This window comes from Narcine bancroftii, chromosome 6, assembly GCF_036971445.1.
Source record: "Narcine bancroftii isolate sNarBan1 chromosome 6, sNarBan1.hap1, whole genome shotgun sequence".
NCBI classification, from domain to species: Eukaryota; Metazoa; Chordata; class Chondrichthyes; order Torpediniformes; family Narcinidae; genus Narcine; species Narcine bancroftii.
Window position 1 is genome coordinate 1818445 of NC_091474.1, and position 19525 is coordinate 1837969.

General features: G+C 36.8%; 1 protein-coding gene across 16 annotated transcripts in view; it reads left to right on the forward strand.

Moving 5' to 3' along the window:
* ripor3 (RIPOR family member 3) overlaps nucleotides 1–19525 on the forward strand; it is a 186002-nt gene that overhangs the window by 123912 nt on the left and 42565 nt on the right. For all 16 annotated transcript variants that reach the window (XM_069883659.1, XM_069883644.1, XM_069883646.1 and 13 more), the window contains 7 exons: nucleotides 980–1132; nucleotides 3915–3993; nucleotides 5562–5585; nucleotides 6504–6557; nucleotides 9306–9452; nucleotides 11883–11946; nucleotides 13017–13060. In XM_069883659.1, the coding sequence (XP_069739760.1) occupies nucleotides 980–1132; nucleotides 3915–3993; nucleotides 5562–5585; nucleotides 6504–6557; nucleotides 9306–9452; nucleotides 11883–11946; nucleotides 13017–13060 (565 nt within the window). The remainder of the gene's footprint in view (nucleotides 1–979; nucleotides 1133–3914; nucleotides 3994–5561; nucleotides 5586–6503; nucleotides 6558–9305; nucleotides 9453–11882; nucleotides 11947–13016; nucleotides 13061–19525) is intronic.

The window sequence follows — 19525 nt, forward strand, 5'->3', positions numbered from 1 at the left end:
ATAAACAATGAGATCATGATTATTTCCCACTTTTTGAAACATTCACATTTAAAGTAGATTGTCAAGACTCTTCACACTTTAAATCCTGTATTTGATGGATGTAGTTAGGACGTCACCAAGTCTCTTTCACTGTGAAAATAGTGCTGTCTCATAGAAAAAAAAGTTCAGAAAGAGAAAACAAAATGCTATCTGTGTTTCATTCAAATGTTTTCCCAATAGATTTGGCTGCAGATTCAAAAACTGGCACTGTATTCATTTCAATTAATTGAAAAATATTACAAGTAAATATTGTTTTCTATCCAATTAATAAACAAATGCCATATATTTTTGGAGTTCATACAATTTGTAATTTCATGACTAAGTGGAAGTAGATATTGATAGCATTCAGCTATGGGTACATATGGATGGCAAGTGACATTTAAACTACTCTTGTGCCAAAACCAGCAAAAGAATCTTGTCGACTATCTAGATAACATCACCATCACCAAATCCCCAGGAGTCAACAGACTGGACGACTTAATTGATCAGTCACTTAGCTACTTGCCACACTGATACTGAAGATATAAATGCCATTTTAAAAACGGTGTTCAGCTATGAGGGACTCTTCCTGATTCCTTAAGTCTGTTCCTTCACCATCAGACCACGTGTCAGGAGGATGATGGAACTAGCCCCTTCTCTGGGTGAGTTCATTTGGCATATCTTGGCCAATTAGGGATGCACAATGCATCTTTTTTTCCCCAATTAATGTCCACACAAAGTACATTAACATTGAGTCCTGTATTATTTCACTTAACGAGACCTAGGATCATCCTCCCAAGGTATTCCATGGATTGAGGATAATTCTGTCCATCATACAGTATCCTTCCTTGTCAATGTTCCATTATGGTTATGTGAGATTGTTATGGCTTAAAAACTACTGGTATTCAAAGGTACTTTGTTAATTTACAATGAATGACTAATGCTATATTTTCTTTTGCAGAGGTACTTTTGTCAATAGAATTTCTCCAATGTCAAGAACTTCCTCAGTAAATTCAACAAAGAGGCTTGTAACCACACAAAAATCCTCTAATAGTTTGGAGCCGCAGCCAATCCGCGTGGAGAAAATATGCAAGTCATTACGGAAAGGCTTGAAGTGAGAATATTTATTAAATATAAATATTCATTATACATTGTAAAGTGCAGTTCACTCAATTCAGCTAAACAATTCACACGATAGTGTAATTTAGTCAAATTATCCCAAGTACCAACTTTTCACATTAACTATCACCATGCCAATTATTGGTGTATAGTAACAATTTTTGTGTATCGTCAGCATAGACTGAGCTCCTCTCACTCAAGTTCTCTTCTTGGACCATACACTTCACTGTGCTCACCAAACACAAGTGGCATCGCTGTAGCCCCTGCATAATATATATGGCAAATATGAATTCTGCCCTGCATTGGATGATGAATGCGCCATGACTCCAATCCCTGCCAATAGGTCAGTGAGGCATGAAGAAGACAATGAGACCTGCCTTTACTCTTAGCACCAGGAATGAATCGAAGTGAAACATGCAAGCAGAACGTAAGAGTCGATGGTACTTGGAGCTGGTAACAATATTTTGGGGTGGGGATGAATCAAAGACATTGAGAAAAATAATGCTGCCTTGAACCAGTATTAACTGAATGAAACCATGTGATAGGATGGGAAAGGCCACAGGAAAAAGAATTCAGGGTTGTATGTGATGTCATGTATGTACTCTGACAATAAATCTGAAAGGAATGGAGATAGGTTGACGTAGTGGCAGCATGGTTACATAGCTGGAGCACAGTTAGCGTAGTGATGGCACGGTTGGCCTAGCTGTTAGTGCAACATCTTTACACCGTCAGTAATTAGGTCTGGGGTTCAAATCCCGCGCAGTTTGTATGTACCTTCTCCCATGTCTGTGTGGGTTTTCTCTAGGGGTTCTGGTTTTCTTCCACCATTCAAAAGACATATTGGGGGTGTAGGTTAATTGGGGGAAAAAATTGGGTGACACGAACCTGCAGGTTGAAATGGCCCATTACTGTGCTGTATGTCTAAATAAAAAATAAAAGAAATACCTTGCAAAATGAGAAAATGCTGGGCATTGATTGCAAGCAAGTGACAGTTAAGTACTCACTGGGTGAATAATAATCAAATTAACATTAAATGGGTAAATAGCAACAAAAATATCAATTGAGAAGTATAAAATGGCTTAAAATATATAATTTGATGAAGTTGCCACTGTTGTGATGCAGGAAATGTGGCTCTTGCTTTACACATTGTAAGCTCCAAAAGAGTAATGATGGTCAGCTAAATTGTGTTAATGATATTAGTCTAAAAACAGAAATGATAATGAGACTGCTTTTCCTCAGAATTCTTACAGTGGATATTTTACATCTACTGTGAGGACAGACAAGGCCCTGAGTTTAATATGTCACTCATAGGGCAACATCTCTGATAGTATAGCACTTGATCTTGGCCATATAGATTTTACTTGGAGGGTAACCTGACCATACTGTTCTGACACAGCTAACTGTACAATCACATGTGACTGCATACTTTACCACAAAATCAGGCAAATGTAACAGCGACTGTTGAACCTTAACTGATCTGCGACTCAGCAATTGTGACAGTCATAAAAATCTCATCTGCTCCAGTGCAAACTTGGCTATTTGCATACAGTTTGGTGTTTGTCCTCTTGTAGGAACCAAATTTTTCCAGAAGCCACCCATGCAGTGCTAACTTTCTGTAAATGCAGAGATCAGGGTCAAGTTCAAAAAGTTTGTTTATTTATCATTCAATTGTACAACTACAACTCGAGGAAACAGTGTTTTCTGGTCCTTGGTGGAACACACATTCAGACATAACACACATACAGGCAAATATTACATATGCAAAGTATGTATATACAAATATAACAATAAATAAATATTATTTGTTAAATAAATAGTAGAGTCGTGTAGGATTTCCTTGAAGTTCATCAGGCATTCAGCAGTCTTACTGCCCATGGGAAGAAGCTGTTTCTCAGCCTAGTGGTTCTGGCTCTGATCCTCCTGGATCTCTTTCCCAATGGGAGTAGCTGGAAGATGCTATATGCAGGGTGGTAGGGGTCCTCACTGATTTTGTGAGCCCTCTTTAGACAATGATCCTGGAAAATCATGTCAATTTGTGAAGGGGGGGGGGGAAGGGAGACCCCAGTGATCCTCTCTTATGGTCCTGATCTGATGCTCTACACCAATCGTATCACACTGTGTTGAAGCCTCTCTTGATGGGGCTCCTGTACAAAGTTGAGAGGATGGTGGCCGGTCGCCTTTCCCTTCTTAGTCTTCTCAGGAAGTGCAGTCGCTGTTGCATCTTCCTGACAAGTGAGGAGATATTGTGTGTCCAGGATAGGTCACTTCTTAAGTGGACTCTGAGGAACTTGATGCACTCTACTCTCTCCACTACTGAGCTATTAATGTGTAGTGGAGAGTGGGTCATTCCTAGCCCTCCTGAAGTCCACAATCATCTCTTAGTCTTATCCACGATGATTCAACAAATTTGTTGCAAGAAATAATTTTATTCTTGCACCATTTCATAAGAATTTCCACCTCTGAGGCCAACGATTGTCATGTCAACTGCAAACTTGACGGCTCTGTTGGAACATTGCAGTCATGGATCAGTAGTGTGAACAAGAGCAGGCTGAGCATACAGCACTAAGGTGCACCACTGCTTAGCATAATGGTGCTCTACGTTCTCTTGCCAACCCGGACAGACTGTGGTCTTTCCATTAGGAAATTTCAGAATCCAATACTTACAGAGAAGGATGTTGAGTGCCAGCGAAGATAGCTTCTTGGTGAACCTTAATGGGGCAGAAGCTCTGAGAAAATGTTAATTTTAGCAGATTAATTATTACATTATTTTATTGCAGCCACCATCTAGAATCGCACCAAAATGAGTTGGATTTACTGACCATGCAACAGAAAGACATGAAAAGAAATTCCAGATTGGTATGCAAAAACAAAGATTATTATTTATTGAACATAGTTTTTCCAGCAAGCATGTGTTGCACTTTCCTTCATTTTAGTAATCTGATTTTTGAATGTATAGTATAGTTTCTGAAAATGAACACTACTAAAGCAGTATAAAGTTTGCATCACATTATTTCATGGCCAGCATTTGCAGAAGGAAGTTGGGTCCTGAATGGTAGAGTGGTGTTTATTCACACGACTCATGTTCAAAAGGGGTGAAGCAGTCACAATCTCTGTAAAGGTTAAAACCTTGTGTTTTCTAATTCTTAGTTAATTTTGTGCCTGTCTCTTTGAGAGAGTTGTTGTTTGTAGTGTTACCATAGTGACTATGATGGGTGGCTACTGGAAGATCCACACTATTGCGACGGTCAGAGTTGAGACTATCAACTTGCTCATTATTCTTCAGAATGTAGAGAAGGCGTGAGCACGAGAAATTTTTCTTTGAATTGTGTTTCTCTAAATACTTTTGTTATGTATCTCTTTAAAGTTTGAGCTCTTTATATGTTTTATATCTCTATCATTATACAGTAAATACTTTGTTATTCATCATTATGAAAGTCTTGATGCAAAGTTATGCAAAATGTTTATCCATTTTATCAGCGAATTAAAACTGCATAAAACAGCAGCCAGAGAGTTGGATTTATTGGATTAAAGAGATCAAAATTTGGAATATCGTAGCTCGTGCTTTTGGAAGATGATACTTTGAAATTAGGATATATTAGAATGAGGAAAGTGTTATCTATAATCCCTACAACAAAGTTGAAAGGCTAGCTACAAAATTAAAAGGGTTGTCTAAATATTCCCCTCCAGAAAGCAGAATATGAAACCCAAACACTATTATACAAGAGATATCAGAGAGGATTAAATGATTAATAGACTATCATAAAGTTTCTTCAAATAATAAGAGTTAAAATATAGGCCAAAGTATATCTCAAAATGGCATGATATAATTTTACACTCTGTATTTACCACTGCACTTCTGAAGAATTATTATTTTTTATAAAATTATTTCTTGCATCATAAAGGGAGAAAACGCACATTATTTTGCAAAACTAGTTCTAGTCCATAGATCAAAATTATGTCCTCAATCCCATTGCAATGTACTCACTCTCATGACTGGGGGCATGTGTGAGGTAAAGAGTTAAGTGTGTTGAAGGCCACTTGGTACTTGCTTGATCTCAATGAGGATGCAAATGCCTGATAATAATATGTATGTGTTCAGTGTCCCCTAAATTTAAAACACTGAACCTGTCTCTTTTTGTGCCTGACTTTATCCTTCTCATTAACTCCTGCCTTGTGCTGAATTAGGCAGACCTTGGAATACAGCTCTTGAACATAAAACTTGCATACTGCAACACCTACAATACAATATAGTGGAGGCTGTGGTTAATGATTCCACTTCAGTGAGCTTTGGGTTATGGGGTCTACAAAATGTCAAAAGAAAATCTAATAATGTATGTTCATAAGTGTTTTTGAAAGGAATTATAATACATTTCTTTAAATTTAAGAAAATAGAACATTGATGCATTTTCTTGTGCTTATTTCAGGCTTTTTTATATGATCTAGATAAGGTAAGCCTATTTTCACTACATGCAAGGAGAGATTTTTGAGTGGCTTACAATAGAGCTGCTCAGTTTGTCTGAGGCATATAATATTCTGTGATTAAAGTAGAGCTGTAACACGTAGCTCCGGCCAAGGATGGTGAATGCAGAATCCACTCCCAGAGAAGATTAAACATTGTTTATTCATGTTGCAGTATGTGGAGTCAGGAGAAGCATTTCAACAGCTCCCACCCCACACAAGTCGAAGGACAAATATGACACTTTTGTAAAGTTCTGGCAGTCAAACCTGGATCACATTGGGGCCCAGATACTTTTATACCCTTTTTTGTTCCTTTTTATTACTGTAACAATTATATATACGGAAATGTAGTTTCCCCAACTGGACTCTATATACTTCAAATATATGTTTAAGCTTTGATGGTGAACGAATCTGAGTGCATGTAAATGAGGGAGGGACTGTTTTTGTTTTGTTGAGTTTGTGAGAAAAAGTTTAATATCTTGTATTTTTTTAAATGTTACTATGTTTAATTTTTGGAAAAAAAAGCCAAAAATAAAATATTCTAAAAAAGTTAGCATCTTTTTGTGCTTCAGCTGCCATTTCTCATATTGCAAAGATGATTAATAAGATCACTTTGTGTGTGAAAACTGCAGTCACTATAATTTGGCTAAGACTCAGATTTGTTTATTTGGCATTTACCTGCTGTAAAATTGTGGATGCTGCTTGTCATTTTACCTGAACATTAAATCAGGGAATCTGCATCAGTGGGTCCATCCCCGCCAGTGATTTTCAACTGCTTGCATTTAAATTTCTGAACACACTGATTGGCATTGAAAGGAATTTTTTTGTAACATCGAAATTGTATTATTTCCGCAGATATTAATATTAATTACTTGTTTTGATTACTAATGAAAAAAATCATATTTCAGCAAATTAAAACTACAGAGAGATCCATCAGGAAACTGGAATTTCACATTAGCAGGGTAAGATTTTGCAGATTACAATAATGGAATATTTCTTACTTTCTAATTAAAATTAAGTAATTTAAATAACTTCACATGGATAACAAAAACAGCTGTTCTGAATAACCTATTCAGGGTCTCCTAAATGTAAATGCTGTTTTACGTGGGAGTTTTGGCAAAAAAAAGTGAATTGAAGACAGTAGGTTCAACTTGTTAAATTAAAGTCATTTGAGTTCATTAAATTTGATGCAGTTACAAAATATGAAAGAAAACTAAAGTCTTTGTTGTGCAATCACTTGAATTAACAACATTATTAATTATAATATCTAGTCATTTTTAAACATAAAACCTTGAAAAAATTATTGTATTGAATATTCAGTATATGTAAAATGTATGTGTTTGTTAACTTGTTTTAAAATACCGGAAGAAACACAAAAGTCTCCAGTTGCTGCGATTTTATTAAACACACTGAAATGCTGGAGGAACTCAGCTGGTCTTTTCAGCAATGAAAGGAGACAAAGATATATTGCCGATGTTGCAGGCGTGACCTCTTCTTCAAGGAATAAGTAGAATAAGACAGAAGCATGGTCTCAGAAAGCAAACAACGGGGGAGGAATCCAGACCAACAAAATGTGTTAATTGGATATGATAAGGGGATAGGTGAGAATTTATCAAGTTTATGCAAAAGGAGACAAATGGAGAGACAGAGATAGGGAAAGGCGATGGGGGAAGGTGGGGGTGGGGGGTGGGGGTTAAAGAAAGCCAGAGAAGTCAATATTAATAGCATCCAGTTGGAGGGTGCCCAGTCAGAAGATGAGGTGTTGTTTCTCCAATTTGTGGGTGCTCTCAGTCTGGCAGTACGAGTCCATGGACAAACATGAGGGCAAGGGAATAGGGTGGAGAATTGAAATGGGTGGCCATTGGAAGATCCACACTATTGCAGCAGTCAGAGCTGAGATGCTCAACAAAGCTATCTCCCAGTCTGCGTCCAGTCTCTCTGATGTAGATGAGATCATACAGGAGCACCATATGCAGTAGATGACCCCTGCAGATTCACAAGTGAAACGTTGCTTCACTTGGAAGGACTGTTTGGGCTCCCAAATGGTGGTGAGAGAAGAGGTGTGAGCACAAGTGAAGCGGTCCCTGCGGAAGGCAGAGGAGAGGAGAAGGGAATATGTGTCTAGTGGTTGGATCACGTAGTAGGTGGCGGAAATGGTGGAGGAGGATGTGTCAGATGTGGAGGCTAGTGGGGTGGTAGGTGAGGACAAGAGGAATCCCTTCCTTGTTGTGCGTGGAGGCAGAGGAGCCCAGGGCCGATTTGCGGGTAATGGAGTATACGTGAGTAAGCACTGAGTTCATGTGGTAGAGGGAAAGCCATGTTGTTTGATTAAAGAGGATATCCCTGATGATCTGGTGTGGATGTCCTCATCCTAGGAGCAAATGTGACAGAGGAGTTGAGAGAATGGAATAGAATCCTTATAGTGGACAGGGTGGGAAGAAGTGTAGTCGAGGTAGCTGTGACATCTTCCAACTGCATAGCATTAATATAGACTTCTCTGGCTTTCATTAACTACCCCCCCCCCCTTTCCCTGTCACCTTTCTCTATCTCTGTCTAACTATTTGTCTCCTTTTGCACAAACATGATAAATTCTTACCTTGTCCCTTATCTTATCCAATTAACATCTTTTTGTTGGTCTGGATTCCTCCCCCATTGTTTAAATTCTGAGACTTTCTGAAATTTCTGGCTTATTCCTTGAAGAAGGTCTCCAGCCTGAAATGTCAGCAATATATCTTTGTCTCCTCTAGGCGCTGAAAAGACTGGCTGCGTTCCTCTAGCATTTTGGTGTGTTTTTATTAAAATACCGGAGCGTAACATTTTGAAATATTTGGGTGGATTGACTTTCTGTCATGGTTATACTGTCACATTGTTAATAGGGAAACCTCAGCAGCAAATATCCACACATCCGTGGCACTTTACAATGGAGATTTCATTATCATGAAACAGTTTAGAGACTGTGTTAAAATATTAACTTTATTGCTTTCGTCCCAAGTTTTCATGGTGATAAATATGACTGGTCCAGAATCGATCTTATTGACTTGGTTATTCATAATATTAATAATTAATATTAATAACACATAACTATCATGTGAAGTCAGAGTGCCAGCTCTCATTTGCTTTTAACTCTGTCTTCTATAACCTTGACAAAGATTGGACAGGCAATAGTTAATCACAAATCACAAACTGCTGGTGGTTCTCTATATGTATTCATTTTGATCCTCAGCTTCTTTTTATTTAATTTAGCAAATGCCTGAATAATTTTGAATTCATTCAACAACTCTCCTTTTATCTTATTTGCAAAAGCAACTCCACCTTTAATCTCTCTGAAACTGCAGGCATGAAAATTGCTTTACTCAGTGAGATATTGCAATCTGGAATATACTGTATGAAAGGGCGATGAAAGTAGATTCAATCGTAATTTTCAAATAAGTTTTAGATTTACTGTATATTTGAAAGTAAATACAGGACAAGGGCTAAAGTAAAAATAAAATTGCAATGAATTGATCAATTATTTCAAAAAATACTTTTCCTGTGATCAACTGAAAGGTCTGAATTTGTGGTGTACAATTCTACACATTTTGTATTCTGGGGAAATAATCTAAGGTATTTAGAAGTGTTCAATGTTTTGAAGAGAGTTTTCTAAGAATTTTGTATATGGAAGCCATTATATGACTTCTTCAATCTTACTGTTGGGGTCAACTATCATCCAGGTAGAAGAACTATATGAGTCCTACTTCATCCAATGGCGCCTACGTAATGGGGCAAACAATATGAGAAGAGCTTACATGGTGTCTCCTACCAAAGGATCACGGGAAACTTTGCTGGAGATTAATAGAAACTACAGGTTATGTACAGAGGTATTCCATCTGTAAACTTCTTCTTTTTATTTGGTAGATCTGATCCTGGTTTTAAAAATAGGTTCTGATTTACCTGTCCATTTAGTAGTCCGTAAAGTCTTTAGTCTGGATTAGTAATTCATCTGTTGGTTTATTTTATTTTGAATTTTTTCCACCCAATTATGCTTATTTAAAAAAAAACTTTTAAGAAAAATAGAGACTGCTAACAGTTTAAAGCAGGATTTTGGTACAATCCTATGGTTGCTGCACTTTCAGACTGTGCCACTTTCATCAAGTACCCATTATGGATAAGTAAAGATGGAGCAGGTCATAAATGGAGTCCCAGATGACCAACTGCATAGAAACCCAGATGCAAGCTTGATGTGTCTCTCTTTCAATTAGCCCTAGTGCCCAATTTTAATATCACTGCAGTATTCCAATTCCAAAAGCTTGATGTGTCTCTCTTTCAATTAGCCCTAGTGCCCAATTTTAATATCACTGCAGTATTCCAATTCAAAATCGGTCACAATCTTATAGATTGGCAGAGCATAATTTTTATGCTTTTATGTATTAATCTTAAAATAATTGATATTGTTCATAACCAATATAATGTATACAACATTCATTCTATACACAACCACAAATTATATTTTAATTTGTATGATAATAACCTTCCCGACTTAACTAGGGCAACTATAAAGTATTTCACCTGACTAAGAGTGTTTTTACTTTAAAACAAACAAGATAACACACCAGAGACTATTCTTTTATGCTGTTCCTGTTTGGGCCCCTGGATAAAATATACATTTCTGCAAAACCAACAGTAATTGTTCTGCCTAAATGATTTTAACATCTGGCCGGCTGAGGCCTGTTAAAATTTACTGAGCAAAATTCTACTTACTCCGAAAAATTAAAAAAAAACATCAATGAATGATTTCTTATTGAAGAGAACAATGCATTTCAAAAACAACATAATGATTTTTTCGTCTATCAGAGTGTGTTAAAATTATTGGCTAATCAGGATACACAGTGGTGCAGCAATTAATGCTCACAGCTGCAGTGACCTGGGTTCAAACCCGATCTCTGGTGCAGTTTGTGCAGATTTACACATTCTCCCTTTTCTCCAGGTGCTCCCTTTTCCTCCCACGTTTGCAAGTTATTGTTGGTGGGTTAATTGGCAACTATAAATCATCCCTATTGTATGCAAGTGGCAAAAAATTCAAAGGGGAGAGAGAATAAATTGTAGGAAAATAGAGGGAGGAAGGGGAATTGTTTATGGCATAGAGTGAATGGTTTCCTTCTATGTCACAATAAATTTATTGATAAAATACTTTGTTACAAAATAGAAGAATAACAAAAATTCCAAAATGAAATAAAGTTTAATATTAATATAACTATTGGCTGGTCCTCAGTAATATACTCCTGGCTAATATACCCCTGGCTAATATACCCCTGGCTAATATACCCCTGGCTAATACACCCCTGGCTAATACACCCCTGGCTAATACACCCCTGGCTAATACACCCCTGGCTAATATACCCCTGGCTAATATACCACTGGATGGCCCTCAGTAATATACTCCTGGCTAATATACTCCTGGCTAATATACACCTGGCTAATATACTCCTGGCTAATATACCACTGGATGGCCCTCAGTAATATACCCCTGGCTAATATACCACTGGCTAATATACCACTGGATGGCCCTCAGTAATATACCCCTGGCTAATATACCCCTGGCTAATATACCCCTGGCTAATATACCCCTGGCTAATATACCCCTGGCTAATATACCCCTGGCTAATATACCCCTGGCTAATATACCACTGGATGGCCCTCAGTAATATACCCCTGGCTAATATACCACTGGCTATTATACCACTGGATGGCCCTCAGTAATATACCCCTGGCTAATATACCACTGGCTAATGTACCACTGGATGGCCCTCAGTAATATACTCCTGGCTAATATACCACTGGCTAATATACCACTGGCTAATATACTCCTGGTTAATATACCCCTGGCTAATATACCCCTGGCTAATATACCCCTGGCTAATATACCCCTGGCTAATATACCCCTGGCTAATATACCCCTGGCTAATATACCCCTGGCTAATATACCCCTGGCTAATATACCCCTGGATGGCCATGGGCAGACATGTCAGCAACCAAACCATTTTTTTTCCATCTCTTCCCCCCTCTCTTTCTCTCTCTCCTTCCCCACCTCCCCCCCCCCCCACCTCCCCCCCCCCACCTCCCCCCCCCCCCCACCCTCTCCTTCTTAAAAAATTTTCTTGATTATTAGCCCAGATTTGCTCAGTTTTACATTTTGTTTGATAATCTTTGTGAATGCTATTTTTGGAGGTAACTTGCAATACAAGTTTTTTATTGTAATATAGCCATTCTATTACCAATAAATTGGAATCCTGTCATTTTCTTTCCTGCAGGATATGTGTGTGATGGAGAGAACATTGGAAATTTTCCTTGGGGAATTTCACATCAGAATGAAAGGTAGGTTTAATCAAACAAGATTTAAATTGAATGATCTGGGTCTTGCATCACTTCAAACTGGTGAAAGGAATATACTTAATTGAATTTTTGTGCCTCATGAGTGATTTTTGTTTGTTGTGGCCATTTTTTTTCCCTTTTACCAAGAGAATACATTTGATAATTATCCTCTCTTTTGTTGATTTTTTTCCCCATAGTACTTCATCAATTGAAAAGTTCTACAATTTTTTTTGTTATTAACTTACTGCAACCATTTCCTTCAAGATATTATTCTTGCATTTGAGTAATTTGGTTCTTTGAGGTTAAAGAGGTTGCGCTTGACCTTTCATAGATATAAAAGGTCCCATTTAAAGACATTTAGGGTATCCTTTGGGTGTCCTGACAAATAATTATTTCTCAGCCAACATTACCAAAACAAATTTCCTGGTCATTTGTTATTCTGCTGTTTAAGATGCTTTGTCATGCAGCATTCAGAAGATGAAATATTCTTGCTTTTGGAGGGATATGCTGAATGTTATGAATAGCAGTGCAGACATTTCTCCTGCCTCAACACCAGCAACCCTTGTTCAATCCTAACATCTGGTATTGCTATGTGGCATGTACATATTCTCCCTGAGACTGAGAGTTTCTTGCCGGTGCTGTGGTTTCTTCCCACATTCCTAAGCAAATGTCGATTGATAGGTTAATTCCCGAGTAAATAAACTTTCCTGTAGGTGGGTGGATAGAATATTAGAGTGAAAATGATAGGTTCGAGGGAATAAATCGGAGAATTGGATTGCTCTGTGTACTGGCATGATGCTTTACATCATATGATCCCCTTTTATATTGAAAGAAAAATGTGATGGGTTAAAGATGACTCCACACCCCTGTCATTGTTTATAAATTGACTGTCATATTTCTATGCATTGTAACAGCATTTCCTTGGCTGTGACACATTTTTAAATGTCCTGAGGTCAAGAATATTGCTTTCAAAATTTAAGTATCTTTTTTTGTTTTGTGCACATGATAGCCACTATCCAGCATGTGTGCAGTTAGAACTGTCATTTAATTATCTCTTCTCTGTGAATTTCTAGGTTTGATTGGTTTTGCTCGTTTATGTCCTGGAGATCATTATGAGGTAAGTTTTGTTATCAAATTTCTATGACATTACTCAAGTAGCTTGTTCTATAAAAATAGCAGTAGTTGAAAGTATAATATTTCAATAGAAATTAGCCTTCTATGTCAGAATCCCATGGTATATTAGATGCTCATCTCAATACTTAGTGAGTATCTGGTTCCTTTACCCCACAGGGAGTTGATCCTTTTGTCAACAAACCTCTGAGAGATTTATTTTGCTTAAATCCCTTCTAAAACTCCAGTCAATGAGCTGAGCAATGCCTTTGTGATTTGTACTTTTATTTTTAATTGGCCACCTTGAATGTATTCCATCTGCACAATGTCGTTTACCACCATTCAATATATATTTAGTTTGTCTACCCTACATATTACCATCCAGTCCAAACCTCTTGGTCCCATTTTAGCCTTTCATACCATCAGTTTGATTTGTGAAAACAGATGCAAATCATGATCAGTTGATGCTTTAGACATGACCTTTGGATTTTATGAAGGTTCATCATTAGGTCCTCAATCATTATCTTCGAAAAAGTGTTTAGTTTTGGGTATTTTGTACAATAAAGAGTCAATGTTACAAAATGAACCAGTGAGAGAAATAAAACAGGCTATTTATTATTCAAATTCCTGGAATGAATTAAAAATTACAAGTAGATGTATGTTTACATTTTGTGGAAAAATACACAAGGGTAGTTCTGAAATGTTCTAGAGACTGAATTCTCTGAACTCTGCTTGTACAGTTCACTCGAATGGTGACTATTCCTTTGTGCCTTCTCTGACATTGTTCCAAGAAAATAACGTTGCTAGTCTACTATTCAGGCCAACTGGTTTTCAATCGCACCATTATTTACAGAGAATTATTGGGAGAATGGCTTCATTTATCTTCACCGTAAGTGGTATTTCTGATGCATCTGTCCTTTGAAATTATTCAGAGCAAGAGTATATCAACACCAGTTCCTGAATGTATTAGTATCCAAATGAGTGAATTTAAATTGAGGCAGGTGGCCACATTTTTAATTTAGACATACAGGCATTTCGGCCCAGAGTCGGTGCCATCCAATTAACCTACACCCCCAGTACATACTTGTGGGCTTAAATGGCCTGTTACCATGTTATGTGTCTAAATTAAAAATTAAAAGTTTAGCCACCCCTGAATTAAAGGAACACTGGCAATATTAATTGTATATGTAAAGCTTCTTCGCTATATAACATTTCATTAAGTCAAAATTAAACATGGTTACTGCAGGTAAATGTCAACAGCTAAATGTTTGTTCATGTGGGGGTACCAGATAGTCATAGGGCTGGAAACAACCCCAACTTGCCCACACATACCAATATGTCCCTCCCACACTCGTACCACCTCCCTGCACACTCACATACCACCTTAAGTGATCCCTATGTCATAGGTCCTCTGTAATTAATAAGGTGGTATGTGAGTGGGAAACAAAAAGGTTGAGAACTGCTGCTCTAGACCCAATTGTTACTGAAATATTTTGCTTGAGAAAAATTGTCATTGTCCCATTTCCTTTGGAGTTAGGAAACTATGCACATAATGAGTCAATGAGGTACAATTAAAACAGTGGTTTCCAAACTTTCTTTCTACTCTCATCCCGCTTTAAGCAATCCCTACTAATCACAGAGCACCGGTGGCATAGGGGTTACTTAAAGTGGTATGTGAGTGGAAAGAACAAGTTTGAAAACCACTGCTCTAACCCCTTCCTATCCATGTATATGTATTTCTTTCTTAAACATTGGAATCATACCTCCCTCAACCACCTCTTCTGACAGCCCATTCCATTCATCTACCATCCTCTATGTAAAAGAAGGTTACCCCTTTGTTCCTGTTAAATTTCTCCCTCCACACCTTAAGTCTATATCATCTGGTTATTGATTTCCCCCGATTAAAACACAAGATACTACTTACTCTTGAAGCTCACACAATTGAATGATATCCTCATTTAGTGCAATTCTGAAGGGAATGATTTGAACTGACATCATTGTGCAACATGTTTTCATTTTAGTAATTTGTTCATTGTGGCAGTGTAATAATTCCAATGCAGCAAATTTAGTCCATGAGAATATAATTGTTCAAATACAATTAAACCAATCACTTGACTAGATTTAGAATGCTGTCCATCCATTCCTCATAGCAACCTCATTAGTTGATGGCATTTTCTGGTAGAAAGGTCCTCCCCTTAAAGCTTTAAGATGCAACCAAGTGCACTAAAATGTTACAAATCCGTCTCATCAATCTTAGAATACATCTTGCAGATTCATTTCTTGTTATAAAATGTACTCTTAGATCAATGAGAGAAGAAATGAGGACAAAAGCAGAGAAAGCCACCTTGGTATTTATGAGAGAGCTAAATTTAGTGGATGCCTGGAGAATAATTCATCCAAGAGAAATAGATTATTCTTTTTATTCAAATAGACATGATTCCTATTTCTAGGATAGATTTCTTTTAAAAATCAGCTCAATTACAAGGTAGGATTATAGAAGCTGAATATAAAACAAGAATTTTATCAGATCACTCACCTTTGATACTGACGTTTATGATGCCAGATAAAGAAAAATCAGTCTTTAGATGGAGGTTTAACTCGTCATTGTTGAGAAGGCCAAATTTTTCTGATTTTTTGAGACCAACTGCAATTCAACTGCTGATAAATTTATTATATGGGATCCTTTGAAAGCATATTTAAGAGGACAAATTATAAGTTATAGTTCTAAGATTAAAAAGGAATATACAAAAGAGGTGGAAAAATTGGAGAAATAAATAACTAACTTAGTAAAAGACCAAATGAGGTGGGTCTGAAGAAAAGCATAGACAACTTGTTAATAAAAAAAAACTTGAATATAATACATTACAAACATATAGAATGGAAAAGGTGATAATAAGAACTAAACAGAAGTATTATGAATTGGGTGAAAGAGTCCATAAAGTCCTTTCCTGGCAGTTGAAAGCAGAACAGGTCTCAAGAATGATCAATGAAATAAAAACAGATATGAATATGACTAGTTATAAACCTCAAGAAAATAATGAGGCTTTTAGACAATTTTACATTAAATTATATCAATCAGAATCTCAAAGAGATGTTAATAAAATAGAAAAATTCTTATCACAAATAAGAATTCCAGGTTAAGATTTGGAAGAACAGGTAGAACTAAATGCTCCCTTTACTCAGGAAGAGGTTAGGGAAGCATTGAGTTGATCGCAAAGTAACAAATCTTCGGGAGAAGATGGTTTATCTACTGAATATTATATAAAGAATTTATAGAGTTGTTGATTCCTCTTTTTATGGAAGTCTTAGATCAGGCATCTGAAATACATATTCTTCTGGAAACCTTTTAAATGGCAATTATTTCTGTGATACCAAAATGATAGGGACTTGTTGAAACTGTTAATCTTATAGACCTATTTCATTATTAAATTCAGATTATAAGATCATTGCTAAAGCCTTGGAAAATAGATTGGAAAAATTCTTGCCAAAATAGATAAATATGGACCAACCAGGCCTTGGGAAAAAGAGACAATCTGCTGATAATGTAAGCAGGCTGATTATCCATATAACATTTACAGTACGTAAACAGGCCATCTCGGCCCCTCTAGTCCACACTGATTTAAGTGATCTCCTCTAGTCCCACCTACCTGTTCCTTGACCATAACCCTCCAATCGCCTCACCTCCATGCATTTATCCAACCTTCTCTTAAATGACAAAATTGACCCTGCTGCAACCACCTCTTCCGGAAGGTCATTCTACTCAGCCACCACTCTGAGTGAAGAAGCTCCCTCTCATGTTATTTTTGCCCCCTTAACCCCCTGTTCCAATCTCACTTTATCTCAAGGGGAAAATCCTATTTACATCTACTCTATCTATCTCCTTCATAATTTTAAATACCTCTATCAAATCCCCCCTCGACCTTCTACACTCCACTGAATAAAGACCCAATTTACTCAGTCTTTCTTTGTATTCTAGATTCTGCAATCCAGGCAACATTTTAGTAAATCTTCTCTGAACCCTCTCTACCTTATTGATATCCTTCCTATAATTTGGGGACCAGAAATGCACACAGTATTCCAAATTTGGCCTCACCAATGCCTTGAAGAATGTCAACATCACATCCAAGCTTCTATATTCTATGCTTTGTTTTATAAAGGCCAGCATACAAAAATCCTTCTTTACCACTCTATCCACATGCGAATCTACTTTCAAAGAATGATGAACCATTATTCCAAGATCTCTCTGTCCCTCTGCTTTTCTCAATGCACTCCCCTTCACTACATATGTCCTGTTTTGATTATTCTTCCCAAAATGAAACACTTCACACTTATCGGTATTAAACTCCATCTGCCATCTTTCAGCCCACTCTTGTAAGCAGTCCAAATCCTTCTGCAGTCCCTGAAAACCACCTTCACAATCCACAACTTCCCCTATTTTTATATTGTCCACATATTTACTAACCCAATTTACCACTCCATCATCCAAATCATTAATGTAAATGACAAACAACAAGGCACAAAAGAGGGGTGATCTGAGTGTCGTTGTGTCATTAGATGCAGAAACAGTATTTGATAGACTGGAGTGGTATTTCTTATTTAAAGTGGTGGAAAAATTTGGACTAGGTCAAATTTTTGCCTATTGGTCAAGGTATTATACAATGAACCGAAAGCTTAAGTGGTAACTAATGGACAAATTTTTACATCTTTTCACTTGTCAAACTTTTACATAAATTATAGTCAAAACTGGAAGATTATGGGAGCGTTTCAGGTTATAAAATAAATTGGGATGAATGAAATTATGACTCTTACAGGAGGAGACTATATTCAATGTCAAAGTGGGGGGTGGGGGGGGGTGACGACTATCTCCCAAAACTCCTCTGATTCAAAATAGGCTTATACCCAATACAATGTGAAGTTTCGTCTTGTAAAGGAATCAGATATATTGAAGATTGTTATGAGTGGGGACAATTTATGTCATTTGAATAATTACAAAGTAAGTATGAAATTCTTAACAACACAATCTTCTGCTATTTTCAAATAAGAGCGTATCTGAGAGATAAATTAGGCCTAACAATGTTTTTAATCAAACTGTAGTGATGTGGAGGCAGATTCGAAAGGGAAATACAAAGAAATTTGCTTCAATAATATCTCTTACTTAAAATGGAAACACCCAAACAGGGGTTCATAAGTCCAAGCAGAGATGGAAATCAGACTTAAATGTAAGAATAGATGAGGAAACCTGGTGTGAACTATAGTATGACTAATACAATCAATGTAAGATATAATTTTTTGCATCAATTATATCTCTCACCACAGAAAATAAATAAATGAAATTCAGACTTACCAGACTGATGTTTTATATGTGGTGAAGAGGTAGAAACTTTCTTTTTACATTGGTTATGTTCTAAATTGAGTCCTTTTTGGGTTGACCTAGGAAATTTCTTAGAACAGATTACAGGAATTAAATTTCCACAAAACCCAGAATTATTATTACTGGGAAATATAACAGGGATAAGACCTAAACTGAAATTATCTAAATATCAAATAGAATTTATTAAAATTGCATTGGCAGTGTCTAGAGAATGTATAGCAGTTGCGTGGAAGTCTGATTCACTTCTGAAGCTGTGACACTTGGAATGCAGAGATGGATTCAAGATGCCCCTCGAGATAATTACCTATAACTTAAGAAATAAGCACAACATTTTTACAAGTTTGGTGTCCATATTTACAATTTTCAGATGTTAACTTTTAATTGTGTTCTGCCTAATCCCCAAGACCTGCGTTGATCATCTCCAAAGAAAATTAAATAGAACATCAATTTATGATCCATGGAGCGTGTGGCACTTTTCAGCGAACCATTCTGCTTTCCTTTACTCCCTTTCTTTTTTCTCCTTTTTTTGCTTTTTATTATATCTACTCTTTCCTTTGGGATTTTTTTTCCAAAGGATTGGGGAGGTTTTGGCATAACCATCATGGAGTAAATACTGGATTTGCATTGGTACTTCCAATTTTTAATTTTATAATTGATGGCATGTATGTTTAAAAATTTTAAATAAGCTATTAAAAAATAAATTTAAAAAATGTACTCCCCAAGCTGTAAGTTTGACCCTACATTCATTAATCTATTGTGGATTTGCCTTCAACCCCTGCCAGATGGTTTTTGTAAATCATCTGCTTTGGTCTCATAATCTTTCACATTACAAGATTATGCTGATAGAATTGAGTCCTGACATTGAGAACTGATGCACTTTGGGAAGATAAAGAAGAGTAGGACATAGACAATGAATGTCAGGCCACTGAAGGGATAAAGGGACCTTGAAACAGTTCCAAGGAATCCTGAATGTGGCAGCACAAGTAGATAAGGTAGTGAAGAAGGTATTTGGAATACTTATCTACATTACCAGAGCATAGAATACAAGAAGATGGAGGTTATGGTTCAACTTTAGAAAATGTTGGTTTGGCCATTGCTGGA